General features: G+C 56.8%; 1 protein-coding gene across 2 annotated transcripts in view; it reads right to left on the bottom strand.

The window, feature by feature from the left end:
• SBK1 (SH3 domain binding kinase 1) overlaps nt 1–22,386 on the bottom strand; it is a 79,621-nt gene extending 57,235 nt beyond the window's left edge. The window contains exons 1-2 of one of the 2 annotated variants that reach the window (XM_044980975.1): nt 21,366–22,386; nt 20,987–21,068 (exon numbers count right to left, since the gene is read on the bottom strand). Coding sequence is in view for 1 of the 2 variants with exons in the window: in XM_044980973.1 (XP_044836908.1) it covers nt 21,366–21,427 (62 nt within the window). In the remaining variant the exon portion in view is untranslated. The remainder of the gene's footprint in view (nt 1–20,986; nt 21,069–21,365) is intronic. The other variant, XM_044980973.1, reaches the window with a different exon arrangement.
• Nucleotides 22,387–24,260: the final 1,874 nt, after the last annotated feature.

Below are 24,260 nucleotides of genomic sequence, written 5' to 3'. Positions count from 1 at the left end.
GAGTGACACGTTCCCCTCCTCACTCTTCACAGACACAGGCCTTGCAGGCTGCCTCTCCTGGGCACCAGAATCTTTCCAGGAAGTGGCTAATTCTTGGTTGCAGAGCCAAGCAGTTCATTTAGAGCAATTAAACCGGAGCTCAGCCCCGAACAGCTTAGCAATTTCTCCCCTGAGCAGCTCTCATGCAGCAGCTGGGGCTGTCATCCTGCACAACGTACTTTGCTATGGAGCAGGCATGTGGGTCATGCATAGATTGAATAATAATAATAATAACAGCACTTAACATTCGCATAGAGCACTCCATCTTCAAAGCACTTTACAAACATTAACCAATTAAGATCAAAGAGATGAAAGGGGCCTGATCACGAAGCCCATGTTCTCACCAGTGCTGTTTCAAACACATTTTCCACCTAACACAGTTTGAGGCTGCACCTAAACCATTTTATAAAACCCAGACTCTAGTACAGTCTCTCAGCAGTTTCAGCCAGGAGAGTTATTAACGAAACTTCCTGCCCACACTGTGGTAGCAATAGTGGTCCTAGGCGTTGATGGTTAGGGAGTGCACTAGCAAACAGGTGCTTGAAACTTTGATCAGGGTTCAAGACACGGTATGGACAGAACCTAAAGGCATCTTGCTGGTCAGTTGGCACCTGTTGTAGTGACCTCAGCCTTGGTAATAACACAGGCAGTACCCCAGGGACATGGAATGAGATAGACAGATGACCTCGAAGTGAATCTGTACCAAGGAATATAGAAGGCATGTTACTCTTGGAATAAATCTATCCATTGTTCTAGTAATGAATTTAAAAACTGCCAGGTATATTACAGTACCCCGGCTGAGGAATAGCTACCCCTTAAATGGATAGGGATGGGCACAGACCAGGCGTGGGGCTGGGAAGGGAGCTGGCAGAGGCTGTACAAACTAAAACTGATTAGAGGGGAAACACATGGGAGAGAGAAGACCCCAAGGGAAAGTCCAGTAGGTGCCATTAAGGTCCTCTGGCGGGTCTCTGTTAGCGGAACCAGGAACCCCAGTAGCCCCATAGATCCATTGCTCTATCCCAAAACTTAGCTGGCCAACTGGAACCTGTTGGAAATTTTCAGTGGGAATTTCCCCTACACGTAACTCAGCCCAGACATCAGAACTATGTGTAACGCTGATCCAGACATGGGCGTCAGCAGCAGGGATCAAACCTGGGACCCCTGGAGCTAAACACATGAACTATAAAAAACATGTCCGCTAGCAAAGGCTATAGCAGGCTCATTATTCTCTAGGGCAGGGGTGGGGAAACTTTTTGGCCCAAGGGCCACATTTGGGAATAGAAATTCTATGGTGGGCCATGAATGCTCACAAAATTAGGGTTGGGGTGCAAGCCAGGAAGGGGTGAAGGCTATGGTTGGGGGTATGGGCTCCGGGGTGGGGTCGGAAATGAGGAGTTCAGGGTGTGGGGATGAGGAGTTTGGAGTGTAGGAGGGCGCTCTGGGCTGGGACTGAGGGGTTTGGAGGGTGGGGGATGGCTCAGGAGTGCAGGCTCCAGGCAGTGCTTACCTCAAGTGGCTCCTGGAAGCAGCAACATGTCCCTTCTCCAGCTCCTATGCGGAGGCGTGGCCAAGTGGCTCTGCATGCTGTCCCATCCACAGGCACTGCTCCTGCAGCTCCCATTGGCCAATGGGAGCTTCAGGGCTGGTGCTTCGGGCTGGGGCAGTGTGCAGAGTGGAGCCCCCTTACTGCCCCTTCACATAGGAGCTGAAGTGGGGCTATGCCACTGCTTCTGGGATCTGTGTGGAGTGGCCCCTGACCCTTTTCCCCAGCTGGAGCTCGAGGGTGGGATTAAAACGGCTGGTGGGCCATAGTTTGCTCACAAGGCCATAGTTTGCCCACCCCTGCTCTAGGGGCCCTAGCCATCACAAGAGGGGGTCAGAGCACCACTCTGAGCAAGCATGGGATTACACATTACCAGTAGAACCCACTGGCCAGTGTTTGTCATACATCCCACTCTCTGCTGGATCTGTAGAGCTTGTGCATATATCACAGGTCCCAGCACTTCAGGGCAAGCAGTAGAGACTAGTGCGTTCAGCTCTGGAGGTGCCTGGTGCCAGCAGAGGTGGCAGCCATCACACCCAGCCTTTTGTAACAGTTCCCACTGCTCACCGACCTTTCCTTCTCTGCTACCTCCTCTCTGAGGATCTCAAACCTGCAGTAACCTCCCAACCTCCCTGGGATGCAAGTGTCTTTCCCCCATTTTGCTGACGTGGGAATCGAGAGGGGAAAGGGGCCTGGTTTTCATGGGTGCTGAGCACCCTAAATCTGTCAGAGTTCACAGGAGCTGCAGGGGCTTTCCCCACTGCAACGCAGGCTCCAGGCGACTTGCCCTCACCCAGGGCGTCCTCGGCAGCCCCAGGAATGGAAGTTAGGAGGCAGGCTCCTGCTCTGAGCACAGACACTCCTCCTGCCAGGGTGCTGCTGGGATGGGGTCTGGGCTCAGATGTGGTCGTTCCCTTTTCCGCCAGTGGTGCCCCCTGATCTGCTGCACTGGGCGGGGGACGCTCACCAGGAGCTGCAGGCTGCCCAGCTCCAGTTGAACAATCCCCCTGCACTAAGGTAGCCAACAGCCCCTTACAAGGGGCGTCTCTTACGTCTTCCTCTCTATGCAGGAAGATCAGGAGTGGTGGAGTGCTGCAGAAAGCAGCAAGAAATAGCCCTGGTTAGCATAGGTGAGTCCTGTTTATTGGTATTAATACTAATAACGATGATAACAACAACAATATCAGGGGAGGGGTGGAGCAGGGAAGCTAAGAAAACAGTTTCTGAAATACAGTGTTGGCAACCAGCCCCTGCCCAGCCCGCACAGCCTAACCGAGCAGAAGAGTGACTGGACGCCAGTCCAACATGCACCACCCACTCAGATGATGGGGGGCTTTCGCTTGCTCCACATCCTGTGTCCTGGGGCATCAGAGCCAGCTGCCCCCTTCTGGCCCTGCTCACTTCAGATCTAGCTACCTCCTCTCCTCAGCACTTCTAAGGCACGTGTTGGAGATGTTTTCTGGCCTGTGTTCTCTAGGGCTCAGACTAGACTGACCCTTCTGGCCTTGGAATCTCTGAATCACCATGTCTCCTGGCATGCCCCCGCTAAGGCTGACTCATTATCACCTGCCTCCCTGCTCTCCTTATCCCTGGCCTCAGCACTGCCGAGCCAGGATGCAAATCCTGAGTCACTCACTCGCCCTCCAGAGCAGGGCGGTGTCCCATGGACAGTGCCACTGACCTCCAGCAGGAGGCCATGTTCTCTGGGGGATCAGTGGAGCCTTGTATGCGCTAACTTTAAATCCCATCTGACAGCTGTTTATGCCCCTTCTGACCTGTCTCGGTGCTGGAGTCTCAAACCATCCACCCCAGCATCTCCTGGGACGTGACTGCGTGTGGGCTGAGGGCAGCCCCCTGACCAGGACAGCAGTGAGCTGGTTTGCTTTGCTATTCCGGCCATTACTCACCCTGGTTCTCTGCCTCCCGCTCACAGAAAGCAGTAGCAGGTGATGAGTCCGCAGCACGGGAGCGGCTTACAGATGACAGCTCAGCCCCACTGGTAGATGGGCGCAGAGCAGAGTTTGTAGGAACTGTGGGGGACAGCAGACGGGAGCACAGCCTGGTCATGCTGCAGCCCAGATCCACACCTGAGCTCACTGTTCCCCAGCCGCGCGGGCGGGGGGGGAGGGGGGAGTTGAGAAAGGCCTGCAAAACACTTCAGTGATCCAACCCCAAACAGACAGTGGGCCCTTTGCAGAATTCCACCAACTCCTCCCATCTCTACCAGGGTGCCCCTCCACCCCGCCTCAGTACCGACCCTCCCCATCACACGAAGAGGCAGCCCATCTCCAAGGGCTAAAGGGAAATGGTTGGTTGGTATTTTAGTGCAACGATGCACTAACCTGCATGTTTCAAGGGAGAACAGGCTGAGTGGGCTTGATGGGTAGTAATGATGTAAGGCAGGGTGGCTCAGTGCATGGGACATAGGGCTAGGCGGCTGGAGAGTCACAGATCTGGGTTCTCTGCCTGGCCCTGCCACAGCCTCCCTATGTGACCTTGGGAAAGTCACATGTCCGCTCTGTGCCTCAGTTTTCCCTTCAATACAATGGGGATTCTCACCTTTGCAAAGTGCTGTGATGGTTACAGATGAATGGTGCCATGCCAGTGCTGAGGGTTACTGTTAATTCATCCTCATGCCTCAGGGCATAGACTGATCCCTGGCTGAAGTCAGGAAGACCCCCATCCCCATGATATACTGTATAGTTATGGGGTGCAGGGGGAGGGTTATGCCTTCCTCTGAAGAATCACTGGCTTAAATGGACATTGGCCTTTTTTTGCTGAGGCAGACTATGGGCTAGCTGGACCCTGGTCCAGCCATATTAGCAGCAGGAGAACATTAATAGCTCCTGATCCTGAGGTAGCAGATCAGATCCAAAACTTTACCGCACAGTGACATGTGACATGACCTTCAGTTCCAAATAATCGCCAGGAAGCTCCAGTTCAGCCACTCACTCGGATTTGTGAGCATGTCTCAGCCCTGACCCAGCCCCAGGCGCTCTGCACGGCCAGCCAGTCCAGTCTGCCCTCAGAGCCCTGGCTGCTCTAAAGCTGTGTGGGCTGGGAGGGGACAGGGCCTCTAGTCAGGGGGCCCAGGGAGAGAGAACCCAGACCTCCTGAAAGTGTGTCTGTGGAGCCCCCAGACTCCAACAGAACAGCCACATGCAGCTTCCAGTCACTTTTACAGATTTAAACCTCTTCATTAGGCATGAAAATAACTGCTGAGCTCAGCCACTTATTCGGGGGCGGAGAGGCTCCATTTGCTGGGAATTTAAAGGGTTAAACTAGCCCCTTTGCCCAGTGTTTGTGCCTGCTACTTACCATTGCTAGAGCCCCCTCTGGTTCCCAAATGCCCTTGTGTTAACTCTTCAGATGCCAGGTCACTTTACAACTGAACAGAATCTCGTGGACAGGCTAGTTCCAGAACAGGATTAGAGAGTGAATGAAGGGCCAGATCCTGACATGCTTACACCTCTCGAGTGGCATCTTACTCCACAGCGAGCCCCATTGATTTCTATTACACTACCCCTGGAGTCAAATGCTCTGCATCTTGTTGGCAGAATCTGGTCCAAAGGAAGTGAACCCCCAGCAGCCAAAGGATAAAACGGGTTAGATGTGTTACAATTCCGCAGGCCATAACACTGACCGTTACAGCCCCCAGCTCGTCTGGGAGAGAACACGGTGCCTGGAGAGCTTGCCAGGCGGGGGACTGCTGGGCCTCCAGCGAGGCATTTGTCTGTATGCGCCATGCACCGCCAGCCTAGAGGTCACTGCTCTGTGAACAGCTTGGAGAGAGCTGGAGGGGCCAATCACCATTTAGAGAGCAGCTGTATCTGCCGGAATGGTGCATGTGCAAAATGTGGGACATTCAAACTGCCCCGCCCCTACCATGCACAGGCTGCCTCCCCAGCCCCGGGACAGCTCCTAATACCAGGGGCAAGGAGCACCGGATGCCAACACAGAGGGTTGCTCTGGGAATGGAGAACACCCTGGTCCGGCAGGAGGAGATTTTGCCTTCATCACCCTCTGGCAGGACATGGTATGAGCTGGCCCTTCCTGGTGAGCTGGGGCACCCACTGACCCTTCCCCAATGAGTGGGCAGAGGAGATGCCTGCAGTAAAGCAACATGTGCTCAGCTCCTCCACACTTCTCCTATTGTGGGAATTTGAGGTTGAAGTGCCCTCTAGTGTGCATCCTGCATCCTGCCGTGCAGCAATGTGGCCTTGCACTCCCAGCCTGCTCAGTCAGCACTCCTGGTGCTTGGAGCCAAAAGCCAGCGTGTTCTTTGCTGTACAAATTCGGCAGTTATGGAAAGTTTGGCTCTTGGGTCACTGAGCGACAGCTCAGGAAAGCCAGGCCTAGTACAGACAGGTGGCAGGAATACCACACACAGAGCTCTGCCCATGCTCCAGGCGGCTCCAGCCCTGCCCCTCTCCAGCTCTGCAATGCCCCTGGGTCAGGGCCTGCAGCACCTCCCATAGCAGGCTTTGCTGCATGCAGGGGAGAGCACTAGCCAGAGGCTATCCAGGCCCCGCTCACCTGGGCTGGGGAGGATCTCAGCATTCCTGCCTCCCAGCTCAGGTTAAAGGCTCTGGCAATCCCCACAGGCATATGCATGGGTCCTAGTTCATCCCAGTCCCAGAGGAGTCATGGAGGGGTTCCCAGGGCAAAGGGTGGGGCCTTACCCCTAATCAGATGTCCATGGGCTCCCCAGAGCTCTGAAGGAGGGGTGAGATCTGTGTGCCCACAACCCTCCATCTGCTAGTTAGCCTTGGACCAAGGGGCTTAACCCTCTGTGATGGTCTGTCCTACAGGAGATGGGCAGGCAGGGAAGGAAGGGGGTTCACGGGCATATGGGGTTGCAGTTTGTGGCACCGGAATGACCCACTGTGACCCAGTCCTGCGGTCAGAGCTCTGCACATGGAAGGCTCCCCCACTTCATGTGACAGAGGCTCTTGGGTCAGACTGTGCCAGGACTGGCTGGTTCCAAATATGACTCTGCCGTGGGGTGATGAGAGAGAACAAGCCCATCTTGGCCTACCTGTAGTAATTGACTGCCTAGGTGTCTGCTTGGCAGCTAATTGACTAATGAGCACCTGGGCTTGATAAAAAGCTGCCATAGCTCAACTAAGGGAGGGTGCTCCTTGAGAGACAGACTACCCCAGCCACTGGGACTTGCCTGTCTGGTGCACACCGTGCTGCCCTGAGGAGCTGCTGAATGTGGGAGAGGAAGCTGAACTGAACCCTGATGTGGACTCTGGAGGGGCTGGGACTTGCGGGTCTGAAGAAGAAGTGCTTAGACTCTGGGAGTTCATAAATCAGAATCCCACAAAAGGGGGTCTCCACTTGAAGTACTTGGGTCTGAATAAGTCACTGAGGGAGATTGGGAAAATGCAACTTCAGGGTCACCACGTTGTGGGTGTGAGGGTGGTGTCCCATTGCTGGCCTCCTGCAGCTCTGCCTGTCTGAGGCTGTGGCTACACTAGGGAGGCTCTTCCTGCATAGCACTGGAGTGTAGATGGAGCCTGCACTAACAGAAGGGCTATCCTGTGGGGTAGGAACCTCCCTGAGCAACAATAGCTAATTCAACAGAAGCATTCTTCCATTGCCATAGCTGTGCCTAAGCTGGGGGTCAGGCTGAAATTGGGGGGGGGGGCGGTTTCCACCCCTGGCTGATGTAGCTATGCTGTCATAATTTGTCATTGTAGACTAGACCTGAGTCTGCAGGCAGCCTGAAACAATAGCTCTGAGCTGTTCCTGTTCAGCCCAATGGGGTGTTCACCCTGAGGCCTCATGCTGGTAGCCCTGTTAACTGTTTTAGTGCTTAACAGGAATCCCCAGCTATTCTTGGAATGTGAGTGGAGCTGTGAGCAGGCACTGCAGATGGTGAGTCACCTGGTCCTGGAGGCTCTGTTACAGGATCTGAGAAAACAGCTGCTTAACTTAGTTTCAAGCCCCATTAACAAGTGGTGCTTTATTTCAACAAGAGGTGGCAAGCATCACTTCACAGCACAGAAATAGCCAGGCACTTGCACCTTCCCAGCTGCAGGGCCCAGAGTGGAGGGAGTGCCTCCGCTCTCTGCCAGATCCAGCTGCTGCTGCTTGGGCTACATCCCTGTACTAGTGTCTTCCCCTCCTTTCAAGCCTCTCACCCAAGGACTCTGCCAATCCCCTTTGTTCAAACTCCCAGCTCATTTCCTTAGCTCCACCAGTGCCCCCTGGTGGGGGAGAAGAGACAGGACTTCTCTGGGGTGACTAATGAGGATTTGTTACTGGTGCTGCAGGACACAGACAGACCTTGTGGTTCTCACAGTCAGTGGTGAGCTGGAGCAGGTTCCCAAGAACCAGTTGCTAAAATTAGACCTCCGTGGAGAACTGGTTGTTAAAGGGCCAGGGGGTGAGCAAAGAACTCCAGTCCTTGGGCCGGACCATCCTGTTGCTCCCAGGATTCCCAGCTGGGGAGACTGAGGCTCCCCTGGCCCTTCCCCCGCTTACCCCCAGCTGCAGCATGGGCAGCTCAGCTGAGCTCTGGAGTTGCTTTGAGCTGCCGGCAAGGTAAGGGGGGAGGGGGCTGCAAGCTCTAGGGCTGCTGGGGGGGCAAATGGGGCAATTTGCCCCAGGCCCTGCAGGGGCCTCTGACCCCACAAGTATGTCTCCGCCTGCCCTGGCCCCTCCTCCGCTCCCCCCCTTAAATCAGAACTTTTTATAGGGAACCAGTTAAAATTTTGGCAGCTCATCACTGCTCACAGTAATTACCCCACACAGCTGGGGTCTGGCCTGGAACAGGTTGCTTACTACACTGCATGGCTCACCAGCCCCCATCCTGTCCCATTCCTGGCTGTGGGCCCCCCTAACTCAGCATGCCTAGTGCCACCTTTCACCCTGCTTCTGCAACATCTATTCTAGTCAAAACAAAATCCACTGCTCTCTAACCGCTCCGTGCCCAGGGCTTGGTGTGTTCAGCTGTCCAGGGCAGAAAGCTTGTGTGTCTGTGTCCTGGACAGCACTGAGCAAACAGCAGGCCATCTACACATTCTAATCATGTGTAATGATGTCTTGGGCTTCTATTCCCCTTGCTGCATATGGGGCTCAATCAGAGCCTGGCTTGGCCTTGGCTACTTAAAGGGACAGACGCACTAACGAACACCCATGTAGCACTTATTGGCAGAGGAGCTCAAGGGCAGAGGGGTATAATCAATCCCGCTTCCGCCAGTGAGCAAACCGAAGCACAGAGCATGAAGTGATAGGCCCAAGGCCACTCAGTGGCAGAGTGGGGCCTAGAACCTGCTCTTCCTGATTTGTAGCCTATTGTGTCAGCTGCTGGATCACCCATGGTCAGGCCATAGGAATAGCCCCACTGCATAGAGAGGGTCGGTCACTCAGTGACTTCTTGCACCCTTAGCTGCAAGGCCATCCATCCCCATTCCCTGAGGGCTTCCTTGCAGCTGGCCTTGGAAACATGATCACCATCCCTTTACAGGGAGGAGCCAGGACTAAACAGAGGGGATGCCCTCCCCTAAACCTTCTGCTAGGACTGGAAATGCAGTCTCCCATGCCTGCTGGGTAGACAGCCAAGCCCACCTGCGATGGTGGCAGGACAAGGCGTGTGCGCTTGCATCTCATTGAACATCCAGGCATGACAGGCAGCAGTGGCCTGTGTGGAGCTAATCTCCACCTTGGGCCAGCCTAGACACCTGTAATCCCCAGATAGGGGATTATCTCACATGAGAGCGACACTGTAAAGAGCAAGGAGAGGAGAGAAATACCTTCAGTGCCTGGGCTGTTCCTGTGGGGATCTTGGCCTGATCCCAATAGAGATTCTATGGATCCGACTGCAGCAGCACCTTCACCTGCCAGTGAGATCCGTTAACCGCAGAACCATCAGTGTGTAGGACACTTATCCTGTGCAGGACAAAGCCCCGGGGAATATGCTGTCGGGAGCAACCCAACGCACAGATAATCCCTGGACTGGAGCCTTGTTGCCCTCCATTTCACCAGGCATCACAGTGGCAACCTGGGTTCTCTTCAAACTTAATCTCTCCGGCCGCTCTGTGGAAAGAACTTAACTAAAGGCTGCAGCATGGCTGCAGAGCTGGGATGGCAGCATAGATGCCGCTGGGGGACGAGCATGGGGAAGGAGCCAAAAGTGGATCCACTTCAGCTCCATTAAACGCGGTCAAGTCCCCAGTGATGGGGCCAGGATGGTAATGGGCTAAAGGGGGGTTAAATAAGAGGGAGTGTAAAGGACAACTAGTACAACTCCGGCCCAGGCCAGTAGCAGCTGAAGTCCATTTACAGCCAACAGCTGATCCTGGCCTTGGTGGTGGCTTTACTCCAGGGCTTGGGGGACCCATGTCCAGGTCAGAGGTCGCACCGTTAGCCCCCTTGCTAGCAGTCTCCACAAGGAAGGGCCACAGCAGCGACTGGCCTTGGAAATGGAAGGCCCAAGGCATGGCAGAGTGGCAGCTCGTGTTGAGGCAGCCTATGCTATGAATAATTTGAGGCCGCGAGGCTGAAGAGCTGCCTGTCGCCTGCGTTTAACTGGAATTAAACATGTAGGGGAAATGAACCGCATGAGGCCTCTAGAAAGGCACCAGGAGTGACAGCATAGGTGCTGACTTACTCAGATCCTGCAGGGTGCTTGACCTCTCTTCCCGACTCCCTGCTCTGCCCCAGGCCCTGCCCCCACTCCACCTCTCCGTCCCTGCTCCTCCCTCCCAGCGCCTCCTGCATGACACTGCATAGCTGATGACAGTGGGTGGTAGGGAGGGAGAGGAGCTGATCAGCGGCGCTGCCGGGGGAAGGGAGGCACTGAGGGGGAGGAATTGATGGGTGGGGCTGCCAGCGGAAGGGAAGCACTGTGGAGGAGCTGGCTGCTGCTGGGTGCTGAACACCCACTTTTTTTTTCCATGGGTGCTCCAGCCCCAGAGCACCCATGGAGTTGGTGCCTCTGAGTGAGAGAGCGTGGGAAAAGAGAAACGAAAGATAGGAGCCAACAGGCGACATTCGCTGAGCACAATAATTCAGGCCAGCCCGTCCCTATGGGGAAGATCCTGGGCTCCTAAGCCCTTCAGAGCACAGGCCATGTTAGCTATCACAGCTCCATGGAAGCAGGCTGTCCTCTCCTCCCCAGGCTCACAGCATCCAAGCTGGTCAGTTTACCATATAATCTGAGTCCAAGGGGCAGCAGCCATCCAGGTAAGAGTGTCTGGCCCAGGCCTGGCCCAGGATGCAGCTAGAGTTGCTAACTCTGAAGGAAGCTATTCCGAGAGATTTTTTTCCAACATGACGTAATGTCATTTTCTTAAAATATCCTATTAAAATCTCCCAGCTTGCTTTCAATAGTCACCGGGAGATCTCTGCCAATTCCAGGAGACTCCAGGCCAATCCTGGAGGATTGGCAACCCTAGGTGCAGCAAGGATCAGAGGCAGGCCTGAACCACAATGCTCAGCCCCAGATCACACAAGGGTGCTGGGATCCACATGTCTCTATAATCAGCCCTTGCTTAGGAAGCACCTGCCTCCTTCTAGAGTGATACTGTCCCCTGTCCTACGCAAACAGCCACCTGGGTGTTTATTCCTGGGCAAGGTGACTCACGGCGATCAAGGCGCCAAAAATAGGATTTACACTAAAGGAACGAATCCCCCAGCTTCCTGAGCTGGGCTGAGTCCTGCAGTGGGGTCTTGGCAGGGTAGCGGAAGGAGGGACTGGCTGCAGCAGATCGAAGCCCGGGGCTGGCGAACGACACGTGGGTGGAACATGAGGCCGGCTGTAAATAAGGTACAGTCGAAGCGCCAAGGTTCTGTTGTTGTTTTTATAAATAAGGCAGAAATCTCCCAGGAGACGAGGCGATGCTGGGTGAGCACACGCACCCAGCCCAACGGCACCGCGACAGCTGTAAATAATGCAGCGGGGAAGGGGGCGAGGAAGAGACTCATAATTACCACGCTGTCAAAAGCAAACAGAGCTAATGGGGCCGACCGCAGAGCTGGGCTGCTCCAAGATGCCTATCGATAACAGGGGCTCTGAGCATCCTTAATAGCACTGGGGACGGAGCGAGCTGGGGAGTAAACAACACCCAGTCAATAACACTGCTTCCCAGGGAGTCTGGACTGCAGGTGGGGACTAGAGAGAAGGGCATGGATACAGACCCCCACAAGAGCTCTGTTCACAGGGTCCTCCCGTCCCTGTTAATGCTCAGGAGGAAGACACACAAAGGAGCAAGCCCAACAGCAAACAGTACCCAGGAAGAGCAGGGGTGGGGCTGGCACGCAGAGCAGGGCATCGCTCAACACACAGCTGGCGCTGTCTGTAATGACTAGGGTGACCAGACTGCAAGAATAAAATATCAGGACACATGGGGGTGAGGGGGGCAGCCACAGGCTCACAGCCCGCACTGAAGTCCGGGAAGGTGCACAGTCCTAGGAAGCTGTGGGTTTGGGGTGCACAGCCCAGGCTCTGGCCCCCACCACAAGCTGCAGGTAAATCCGGGGTGCAGGGCCCCGGCTGCAGCCCCCAGCTGCAGTCCCACCGCAAGCCGCCCGCCACAAGTTGTGGGTCGGTTTGGGGTGCATGGCCTGAGCTTTGGCCCCCACCACAAGCCACGGATTGGTTGGGGACGCACGGCCCCGGCTCTGGCCCCTTCTGAAAGGGGGGGGTCTCAGGGCTGGGATAGGGGGTTGGGTGCAGCAGGGAGTTTGGGGTGCTGACTCCGGAAGGGAGTCTGTGTGTGGCAGGGGGCTCAGGGCTGGGCTTTGGGGAGTGAGAGATGGGGTGGGCTCCGGGTGAGGCTTACCTCAGGTGGCTCCCTAGAAGTGGTGACAGCTCCCTCTGGGTCCTAGGTGGAGGTACAGCCAGGTGGGCACCGCCCCTGCAGCTCCCTTTGGCCACAGTTCCTTGCCAATGGGAGCTGCGGAGCAGGTGCTCACGGCAGGGGCAGCACGCAGAGCCCCCCTCGCTGTCCCTGTGCCTAGGACCCAGAGGGATCTGTTAACACTTCTGGGGAGCTGCGCCAAGCCGGGTAGGAAGCCTGTCAGCCCTTCACCAACTGGACGCCTGGCAAGCAACCCTACAATATCAGGACAAATGGTGTCCTGATCCTACATCGGTCGGGACATGGGACAGAGTTAAATATCGGGACAGTCCCAATTTTATCAGGACATCTGGTAACCCTAGTGCAAAGACGCCTGAAACCCAGCTTAACCAGCCACTGGGTAATCTCCAGGTGGCCTAGAGCTGGGGTAACAGCAAGGGGTGTGATCCTGAGGCTGATCTGACTAATGCCAGGAACCAGACTGATCTCCATGTAGCCCCAGAATCCAGAGTCACAAAGGAAGGACCCTACGGTTCCTAAGCCACATTGAGTGCAGCTGTACTGCAGTTCGGAATTGGGCCCTTCACTGGGTGTGGTTTACTGGGTAGAGCAGGGAACTCTGAATTCTTGGCTCTGCTCGGTGCCTCAGTTTCCCCATCTGTACTCTGGGGATAACGACACCAACTCTCCTTGCAGACAGGGCCGCCAAGAGGATTCAGGGGGCCTGGAGCAAAGTGGGGGAGCTGTGGCGCTTGTACTCACCTGGTGGCGGTCTGGGTCTTCGGTGGCATTTCGGCGGTGGGGGGCCCTTCAGTCGCTCCACGTCTTCAGCAGCACTGAAGGGCCCCCCCCGCCACCGAAATGCCGGCTGAAGACCTGGACCGCTGCTGGGCCAGGGCTCTCAGGGCCCCTGCAGGGCTCGAGGCCTGGGGCAAATTGCCCCACTTGCCCCCCCCACTCAGCCTGTGGGCGGCCCTGCTTGCAGAAGGCTAAAGGAGTAAGTGCCTAAAGCATATGGAGACCCTCAGAGGAAAGTCAGGTCCTGTCTGGATGTGACCTGGGGGAGGCTGGTCTCCCAGCCTGGGACTGACTGCCCTGCTTTCCCATTCAGCCTGCACTGTTCGAACGCTGCCTGGCTTGGCTGCTCCCTTCTTCCCTTCCATCTGCCTGTTGAATTTTAAAGCATTGCCAGGTATGGGAGGTGGTCCCAGTGCCAACCTGGAATAATCAGTCATTACATTCTGGGAAGGCAGCCAGCCCAGGCTTGCTGACTCCATGCTCAGCTGCTCTGTTCTCCCAGCCTCTTCCATCTTCACCTGCTTCAAAGAAGCTGAAACTTCCCTGAGAGGACTTGCCACTCTCCCAGGGGCCTAGGGAGGATGCTAGGTGCAAGGAGTGTGCAGTGAGCCACTTACAGCTCGGCCAATCTTGGGAAAATACCCAGGTCTGCAGGGTCAAAGGATCATATGGGATGGGCACAAGGCCCTCCTTGCAGTGAAACCAGGGGGTGCGCAGAGGAAGATGGGGGCTGTTTTGGAAGGCAGCTGTTGGCTGAGCGGGGAGGGCTGGCATACTGGATCACTTGGCAAGTTGACTGAGCAGGACGCTGGGATACAGAGAACAGGATAGGGGCTTCCTGCTTAAGGTGTGATGGGCCTACCACTATTGGGCAAGCTGGCACCTGTGCCCTTTACCTCAAAGAAGCCACTAAGCTCTCAGTGTCTAGGCAAGATTATTGTGTGCTGATAGCGCATGGAGTGCTAAAGGATAGTGGGCATGCAAGGGCAAGAGGCCCTGGGCACCCCTAGCCCTAACAGCTTGGTCTGGTGGATACTGCAGGGGACTGTTCTGTGCAGGTTCTTATACTGCACTCATCGCCGTAGTAGCTGGAAGACAGGATGCCTGGGTTCTATTCCTGGCTCAGCCCCTGACCTGCTATGTGAGCTCAGGCGGGTCCCATTCCCCTGTCTGTGCCTCTAGGGTGCAAGGGCCAGATCCTGTGTTGTACATCACAGCAGGTGTGGGACAGGGGAGGGCTGTGTGTCACCTTTATGCCTCCCTAATTCTGGGCTGCTCTGTTGGCTGGATGCAAGTTAGAGCAGCCTGGAGGCTGCGCTAGAGAATGGCAGCTGCCTTCTCCAACCAGTCCCCAACACGCCCTGGCCCTGCCCTTCCACCTACCCGATGGGATGAGCAGTGGGGATGGATGGATTGATAGATGACATAGGGATGCCTATATTTTCTCTGTCCTGTAGGAATTCTCTGGAGGGCATTCTAGATCTTTTCATACAGGAGCCTTAGTGGGGGGCCAGGATCTTGCCCAGCTACACTGAACACATGCATGGGAGGAAGATTGATGAAAGGCTGAGAGATGCTCAGGACTCCTTGGTGAAAGGGGCAGCCATGGGGATTTTCAAAAGCCCCTTGATTGTGATTAATTTCACACATACCTCCCCAAGAATGAAAGCCTCCTCCGCAGGGTGACCAGACATCTGTCCTGATTTTGAGGAGTTTGTCCCGCATCCCGACCAAAGTACGGTCGGGACGCCATTTGTCCCGAGATTTTGTTTCCTGATCTTCAGTGGCAATTTGGCGGAGAGTCCTTCAGTCGTGAACAGTCTTTGGCGGTATTTCAGCAGCGGGTAATAAATCTTGCCACCAAAGACAGAAGCACCCGCCACTGAAATACCACCAAAGACCATCCACGACTGAAGGGATCTCCGCCACATTGCCGCCGAACTCCCGGACGGGTGAGTGTAAAAAAAAATGCCCTCCCTGTGGCAGTCCTGATATTTTCCCCTTAACGTCTGGTCACCCTAACCCAACCCCAGGGAGCCTTACGGTCTGCTGGCCCTGGCACACATGGAGCAGGCATGGTAGACACACCGCCTTCCTATGCCACCAGAGCCCTGGCGGGCATGGAGGCCTGTACATCACTCCCCCCAAGCACACACCCGGCTCGCATGATCGGAGCAGAGGGGATGGGGCTGCAGGCAGGCAGGCTCATGTACCAATGAGCAGCTGGCAAGTCTAATTTTAGGCCTCGTGACCTTGAGGGAAGCGGCGCCTGTTCTGCTGAGTGTGGCGTTGTGGCAGCTGAGGTGGTGAGAAGCGCTGGCTGCTGAGACTCTGAGATACGCCTGAAAATAGCTAAGCACAGCTCAGCTCAGCCGGCGGTTCCTCGCTGCCTGCTAGGGACCGACGCCTCACCAGACCCGTCCCATGGCCCGATTCCTCTGTGCATGCCTCATGGCCTACAACGCTGGGCTCCAAGCCTGGAGCCTTGGCCTGCTCTGAGTAGCCAGGCCAGGGGAGGGGAAGAATCTATCTCAAGCCAGAGGCAGGGCCATTCCACAGGCCCCTGTGTGCCCCACACATCCTCCCTGTGCTGGTAGTGGGGATGGAAAGATTTCCCAGCCCGGCTATGTCTGGTTTTGCACAGCTCTGTCCCTCCCGCTCCACACACGCACACCCCTCTGTGTAGCTGAACCACACCCATGCCCCCTGCCAAGGGACCCTGCTGAACTGCCTAGATCTTCCCCTGAGCACACTGCCTGCAGTGATGCTCCATCACCATTAGGGGGAAGTGGGACCAAGCACCATTATTCTGCCTAGCTGACCCTTTTCCAATGTTGCAGCCGGCTGGTTGTAGCCGGCGCCTGAGTGTGAATGTCCAGGCAGGGCTGAGCATCTCAGCATGGAGCCTCTGGAGAAGGGCAGACATTTCTTTACATCCCCTGCTGTCTAAAGAGCCCAACAAATCCCTTGACAGTGGTGCCCTTGGGGAGCTTGCAGAAACTCGCCAACAGCTCTTGGCACCCAGCGGATGGGCCAGGGCGAGCAGCATGAAGATGGCTGCAGTTGCCTGCTGGAGCAAAGACGCTGGACCCCAGGCTGCAGCGGAGAGCGCATGACCCTTCCAGCAGCAAAGAATCCTGTGGCACCTTATAGACTAACAGACGTTTTGCAGCATGAGCTTTCGTGGGTGAAGACCCACTTCCACTCGCCTGCATCGCAGAGCTCAGCATTTCTCCTGGCGTCTCATCAGAAACAAGCAAACAGCCCAGATTCAGCCCTGCCACTGCTGTGCCCTTTCCTGCATGGGCTGGCAGGGAGCTGGCCGCCCTCAGCTTAGCCCCATTGAGCCCCAGCACCGGAGCCAAGTGACCAGCACGAGATGTATTACTGGCATGCAGCGATGCTCTCCCAGACTCAAATCTCCCAGGCCCAGGGCTTGTCATGGTGGTGAAAGGTGCTGGGTTGATAGGCAGGGGGCTGCAGCTCAGGAGTGAGGAGCATTGGCGGAGTGGAGGGTGGGGAGGGCAGGCCTGGAGTAGCCAGGGCTGTGGGTCAGGATTGAGGGGCACTGGCAGAGCGGGGTGTGGGTGAGGGAAAGTGCTGATGCCTGCCAGTGCCAATAGCTCCCCAACATTATGGGCACAAAGTCTCCTTCTGGTGGGGGGAGGCATGTTGTGGGGAAATGACAGCCAAGAGTCTGAGGGAATGGAGCAGCAAAGTGATGAAAATAAAGAGATGCAGCCCCCCACCCGATGCAGACTGGAGAGGGGCCAATGTCACATGAAGGACTCAGAAAGACTGGAGCTGCACATATCTTCCTCCCTCCCCCGGTAGAAGTGAGCCCTTGGTTCAGTGACTGTCCCCTGGGGAGGAGCAGGTATGCTGGGGCCGGGGAGTTAAAGGGAAATGGCAGGCTGTAGGCCATCTCCCATGGCGGGGGGAGGGAAGGATGCCCCCACCCCACATACACCTGGTCCTGCTCAGCTCCTGGCAGCCAGTGAGTCCTGCTGCCTGGGAGGAGCAGCTTGGGGAAGGCATATGCCTGCGTTCGCACCTTGCATCCCCGCCATCTGGTTCACTAATTTGGGGGCTGGGAAGCTGGGACACGTGGCTTGGCTGCCAGTTGGGTGGGGGGAAACAATTCCCAAAGCAGCAGAGTGGAAAGTACAAGGGAGGGGAGTGCCAGAGCCTCCGGGAAAGGGACACCCCCAAGCCCAGGGCCTGCTCACAGGGAGCCCCCACCCTCACCCCCTAGCCTGTGACTAGCTCTCTGCAAGGCCAGGAAGCCATGGGAGCAGGGGTGGCTCTAGACATTTCGCTGCCCCAAGCATGGCGGCACGCCACGGGGGGCGCTCTGCCGGACGCCGGTCCCGCAGGACCAGCGGACCCTCCGCAGGCATGCCGCCAAAGGCAGCCTGCCTGCCGCCCTCCCAGCGACCGGCAGAGCGCCCCCCGCAGCATGCCGCCCCAAGCACGCGCTTGGCGTGCTGAGGCCTGGAGCTGCCCCTGCATGGGAGTTCACCACACACCTACCTCAGGTCTGTCTGGAGCAGCCTCACTCATTCTGGGTTAACAGCAGTGTCAAAGAGAGCAGAACCAGGTTCTGGCCAGAAAGCCAGGTGTGCGCTTACCTTCCGCCCCTCCACTCCCCATTTATCACCTCCTTAACATGAATGGGGCCCGATTCTGATCTCATTGCCACGGGAATCAGCCCAGAGTAACTCCTCTGATTGCAATGTGGGCAGGGGATCAGACTATGCCCCATGGGGTGGCAAAGCAACTGGAGATGGAAAGGGAAAGCTGTGGGCGGTGACCCTTGGCAGGGGAGGGGAAGGTAACCCTAGGGAGGGGAAGGATCCAGGGTAGTGCTTTGGAGGGGATGCAGCTCAGGAGTGGGGAATGGGACAGCTGGCGCTGGTGGGGAAGCCAGGACTCGGGGGATCAGGGGCCAGACTTCTTGCCTGACCTTGGCCACGTCACTTAGGACTCAGTCTCACTGGCGTAGATTGGGAGAAGCTCTGGGGAGGTTAATGGCATTCCGTTGGCTGGAGAGAAGCACAGCCCCAGTCTCTCAGGGCCACAGGTCCCCAGCGTGAAATGGGAAAAACAGCCCCTCCTTTCTGCCCCCTCCGTTTGGTTTGTCTGTTGAGATTGTAAGGGCAGGGCAAGGACTCTATCGCAGCCCCAAACACAGTGCGGCCCTGATCTCAGCTGAAGCCCTGGGCACTGCTGGAATCTGACAATGACAATGAACAGCAGCCATCATCCAGCAGTGCAGTCTCTGTCCGGGGGGGAGCAGCGGGTGAGGGGGAGGAGCAGAGGGGATACAATCTACAGCTAATTCACTCCAGACTTCCCCCCAAAGCTGTGGCCAGTCCACTCCAGATCCTGAGCAGTGGGCCCAGCATGCACCCTGTGGAGAAGCTGGGTGGGGCCCGGAGCTGCCCGGGGAGAGGGGTTACTCCATTTGCTGTAGCTTTGCTATGTACCTGTGCCGGGGGGCAGGGGGTGCTGGCTCCATCAGGGGCTGTGCAGTCTTTCTGATGGCTCAGCCTTGTGCATGCTGGGTGCCCAGGGCCTGAGGGGCTGGGGCCAGGGCCTGAGCTTCCAGGTCCCACACTGAAGTCAATATGCACTGTGGGGCACTCAGTACCTCTGAAAACCAGGGATCTCGCATAGGCACTGAAAATTGGTGCCTCGGTAATTAGAGGCCACCTGTGAACATGCAGTGGCACCCGCAGGATAACACCTCTGTGCCCAACATCTCTGTCGCCTGCTGATTGGGCCCCACAGCACAAGGCCTGATGGGCAAGTGACCTATAAGCCCTGATGACACGAGTAGGCAATGGATCTGGCAGGACCTTATTCCTCCTCCCAGCCACAGAGCAGTACAGTGCCAGCTAGCCCTGCTTCCCTCTGGCCCCTGAGCACTGTCTGGCCAGGAGCAGCCCTCTCCCTGGGCTGCCCTGCCCTGCTCCTCCAGTCTGGCATGAATCCTGGGGCCCTGCCTGTAGGGGGCGCTGTTTCCTGGGCTGGGGAATTTCCCATGGCAGTATTGACATGGGCCAGGTTATACTCTCGGGTCCAGCTGTGTGCGCTGAAGGATCCCCACTCCCTAGCACACAGAGGGACCCCTTGCACACAGAGTGGGGCCTGCTGGAGCACAGCGCGCGCAGGCATGGAACAGAGGTCCTGACACCAACCCCCTGCAGAGGCAGGATGCTAATTGCTATCCATAATCCAGCTTTGTTTCCATTCTGCTGCTTGGTGCTTTATCTTCGCCACCTTGAGCTGGGCTCTCTGCCCCTCTCCCCTGCTACGGAGGTCAGGGCCTGCTCAGCCCATAGATGGGAGACCTCGGAGGAACATCTAGGGAAATCAGAAGGGTTGCGGATTCCTGCCCCTGAATCAGTACTTGTCCAATACCTATGGGGCTCTATGGGTAAGATGGGAAACTCCACCCTCAGTCACATGCAGTGGTTAAGGGTCGCGTGGTGCTTTTCACAAGGGAAGAGAGGGTTAACCTGGCCCAGATCTAATTAGGACTGATTACACTCTGCCTCCCTAAAAGCCTGGTGCAAATGATTATGGTCTCTTCACTTCCTGTCCTAGCTGGCTGTGCTCTGTGAAACAGCTGCTGCTGCATCCCAGCCTGGAGGAGGCTGCATTTCACCCATCTCCTACCAAGCTGCACCTGCCACCAGGTAAATCCACAGTGAGCAACCACCACGCCTGGAGAAGCCAAGGCTGGAGCTGTCTGGAATACACTTAGCCTGGCAGATAACATGCATCCACAGTACCCTGGGAAACACATCCTGACTTCTGCAATGTCAGCAAGCCGGCACCACAGACCTAGTCATTCCCTCAGTAACCCTCCCGGCCCCGTCTGAGGCCAGGACCTTCCACGACAGCCGTGGCAGGCTGGAGAGCTGAGCAGACAATGCCATCTGCATCGCTGGCAGAGGGGGCAGTGCTGAAGCCAGGCTGCATCGCAGAGGAGCAGAGCTGCGTGGCACAGCCCAGTGGACACTGCTTTGCAGGAGTTGCCCCCAGGGAAAAGGCACATCCCAAAGAGGGTGGCAAGTGACTGTAGGCTTCAGTGTGGAGGAAGGGTGAGGCTGGGGGAACACCGGGTTGGGTCTAATCAACAAGCAGGCACAGTCACCCCTGCAAAGGTTCCATGCGAGACTGCTGGGACCTGCATGGAGGAGAAGGGGCTGGCCAGAGGTCAGAGCCCTTCCCCGGGTTTCAGGTCTGTGTGCCTGGGCACTGCGAATGGCAGGAGGAGAAGCTGATACAGTCCTGGGTTGAGGAAGGTGTTGGCTCAGGCCCTCTGAATACCCAGGTGCCACTTTGCCAGGGATGCCCCAGGATCAGGCCCTGAACAGGGATCACTGTCCCAGCCTCGGGAAGGCATTGACACGCACAGGAAAGGTGACACTCACTGCATTAGATAAATTCCACATAGGACCAGCATAGTTTGCCACACCCAGAGCTGGGCTCCTGTTCCAACATCTGACCCTATGCATGGCAAGGAGATGCATAGATAGACACACGGGCACTGAGACAGAGATGTACCTGTCCACAAACACACTCCCGCATGCCTTAACATGAGTGCTCCCCAGATGTACACATGTGCACCCCCAGACAGCCTGGGAAGGGCACACCCAGAGAGAGACACACCCACCCAGGCAGTTCTGTACAAACAGCCTGGATGTGCACACACACAGAGATGTTCACACACATGCACGCCGACATGCCCTCGCACAGACATGTGTGTACACATACACACCTCTCCCTTCTCTCCCGTATGCTGCAGGTTCCCCTGTTCCAGCTGGAAAGATGCCCAGGTCCCAGCTGCTCGAAGCCACATCCTGAGGGAAGATGGGGCACTTGCTTGAGAGAAACTTTTGACAAAGTGAGGTTTATGAGCCCATTCCTGGGCAACACCCTGTGAGCTGGCCTTGCTGCCCCAGGACACTCACGCATCCCCTCCCTAGATCAGCTGGACAGTCCCATTGGCTTTCCCCACATGTAGGCCCACACCCCTCCTTCGGAGAATGCCCAGGATCCCTTCCCTGCCCAAGCTCTGAGTGACTCAAGGCCCCAGCCCCTCGCTGGCCCTGGGTGCTGGGGAGGGAGGGAGGGAGAGCAGGCAGTATTGAACTGACCTGTTCAGTTGCAAGGGCTGTAGCTCCTCTTTCTGGAAGCAAACGAAGCAGAAGGTATCCATTTCCTTGCTCCCACAGCCAGTGCACCACAGTGGGGGCAGTTCCAGGCTCGGGCATGCCGCATAGGTGTTGGCATCCTCTTGCCCCTCACCAGTCTGCCCGGAGGCCAGTGAAGCCAGAGTCAGCAGGTCCTGGGTCTCCTGGACCAGTTGCCAGGAAGCGTCATCGTGTGCTTTGTCTCCCAAATTACCCGTCGCTCCTTCTGACACGGAGAGGTCACGGCTCCTCCTGCCCCGCGCCCTCTGAAGTGATCCTGTGCCCTCAGCCTGTCTGACTGGGAGCGCGCTGGGACAGCACAATCCCACCCAGGCGTTGTGACTCCTGTCCCACGCCGTCCTCACTCAGCAGCCAGACGGGACCCTGTACTCTCGCTCCCATTGATGGCCATCTTTGGGGCCACTGCTGTCGCGCTTTCACTGCGGGACAAGATGGGGCTGTCCCCTCAGAAGGACTCCCTCCTCAGGCAGCTGGGGAAGGACAAGGAGGGCTCAGTCTGTAGCTTGAGGTGGAAGAACCTGAGCTGAGGAGTTTGGGGAGGACGCACCAGCACAGAGACCCCACAGCATCCCGCTGCTCCTCAAAGGCAGAAGTGTGGGAGCATGGCCACCCACCTCCAGGGGCCAGTGCTGGATTTCAGCCTGTGGCTGGATCAGTGGAGCTGCTGTCGCTGGTCCAGCATGGAGGGTGCCGGTGCCCAAAGGCAGATCCTCGGTGCCCAGCACTCAGCCTCAGCTGGACTTTTCAGCATGATCTGCCCTTGGGAAAGTTTCTCCTTCCCTCCGATCTCCTCATCAGCCAGCATCAGCCACGGCTCTCGGCAGCTCCGTGGGGCGGGAGGGGAGCAGTGTGCATGGGGGAGTGGAACTCCTTGGCAGCGTTTGGAGCCGGGGCTGGGGGAGCAGCCTGGGCTGGCGGGTACACACGAGCTCGCACAAAGAAAAGTTCTGGCCCTGCCGAGACACAGCTCTGCGGGGCTTGTCTGGATGACAGAGCAGCCAGCTCGCTCTGACAGATAAACCAGTGTGCGGGTATTAATAGCTCCAGATTCATGCGGAAAGGTTAACTCCTTAGCTGCCAGCCCCAGCCCTTGCTCACACAGGAGATGCTGCGCTGAGCAGCTACAGCACCAGGCTATTTCCCTTTGGCTTGACTTTGGGTGGTCAGGGCTGTCCCACATCACAGGCTCACTGCATTGAGACAACTTCCTTCCCAACACAGCCCACCTACGGCACACTACCACCCACCCGGCCACCCCCTGTTCATCCAGCCAGCTGGATGGCTCTAGTTCCCCTCTCCCCATGCTGTCTAGATCCCATATAGAGTTGAGCATCACAGACCCTCTGCCTGCCTTTGCCCTGGCTTCCCCCTGCTCTTAGTCCACCTGCTCTCCCTTTGCTAAAGTGTTGATAATCTCTCTCCTTTCTCCCTCTGTGCCAGCAAGCCAGCCCCTGTCATTGGGGATGGTTGGGGCAAATCGGTTGAGTTCAGACTCAAACTGTTTCCTTCTGGCATGAAGTCCCACCACCCAGGGCCCCTCTCCCCTGCACAGTGTCGCCCCGGGCTCTGTCCTCTGCAGCAGCCCTGCTGTGGGTGTCAGAACTGAAGAGCTGGTCTCTTAGGTACAGAGACCCCAGTTCATCAGGGGTTCTAAGGATCAGGGCCAGGACCTTGGATTTCATTCAATATTAAATGGGGGACTCAGGTGGGGTGGACATTAATCTCATCTTCCTGCACTAGACATGCTCCCCCTCCTTTCTCTGCAGTGCGGGTATGGCCGTGAGCTTATCTGACCTTGGGACAGCTCATGTGTGGGGCTAGCAGGGAGATTCACAGGATCAACCACACAGCTTACCACAAACTCTTGTGGAGGAAACGCAGCCTAGTCCCTGGCACAGAACAACCCCAGATCTCCCTATTGGCCTCACCCAGGGCTAGCATGGCCCTGGGCTAGCATGCAGCTTCCTCCCACCCCAAGAGGCCACTAGAGTTAGCTGATGAAGGCAGGATGGTCCACATTCCTGGAGGCCCAACAGGGAAGATGCATATGTCAGAGCTCCTTAGATTGTTCCTTGTGACACATGTGCCTTGATCTTACTGGGGTCCAAGACTCCAGTTCCAGTTCTACTTCTCCCAAGGATTGGGCATTTCAGGTGAGCAGAGGAACCCAGTTAGAACACAGAACATAAGAACAGCCATACTGGGTCAGACCAATGGTCCATCTAGCCGAGTCTTCTGACAGTGACCAATGCCAGATGCTTCAGAGGGAATGAACAGAACATGGTAAATATAAAGTGATCCATCCACTGTTGTCCAGTTCCATCTTCTGGCAGTTGGAGGCATAGGAACACCCAGGGCCGGCTCCAGACCCAGCGCGCCAAGCAGGCGCGTGGGGCGGCATTGTCCCGGCAGGGCGGCATTTGGCTCCGGCGGACCTTCCGCAGTCATGCCTGCGGGAGGTCCACCGGAGTCCCGGGACGAGCGGACCTGCCGCAGGCATGACTGCGGAGGGTCCTCTCTTCCCGCGGCTCCGCTTGAGCTCCCGCAGGCATGACTGCAGCAGGTGCGCTGGTCCCGCGGCTCGGACGGAGCTCCCGCAGGCGTGCCTGCAGATGCTCCACCGGAGCCGCGGGACCAGCGCACCCACCGCAGACACTTCTGCCCCGGCCGCGGGACCGGGGAAGGGCGGCGAGCGCACCGCCCTGCTTGGGGCGGCGTAATTTCTAGAGCTGCCCCTGGGGACACCCGTAGCATGGGGTTGCATCCCTCACCATCTTGGCTAATAGCCATTGATGGACCTATCCTCCAGGAACTTATCTAATTCTTTTTTGAACCCAG

Source organism: Mauremys mutica, chromosome 11, assembly GCF_020497125.1.
Source record: "Mauremys mutica isolate MM-2020 ecotype Southern chromosome 11, ASM2049712v1, whole genome shotgun sequence".
In the NCBI taxonomy this organism is placed as follows: Eukaryota; Metazoa; Chordata; order Testudines; family Geoemydidae; genus Mauremys; species Mauremys mutica.
The sequence above is the reverse complement of the archived record's forward strand: the minus strand, read 5'-3'. Positions and strand labels throughout refer to the sequence as shown.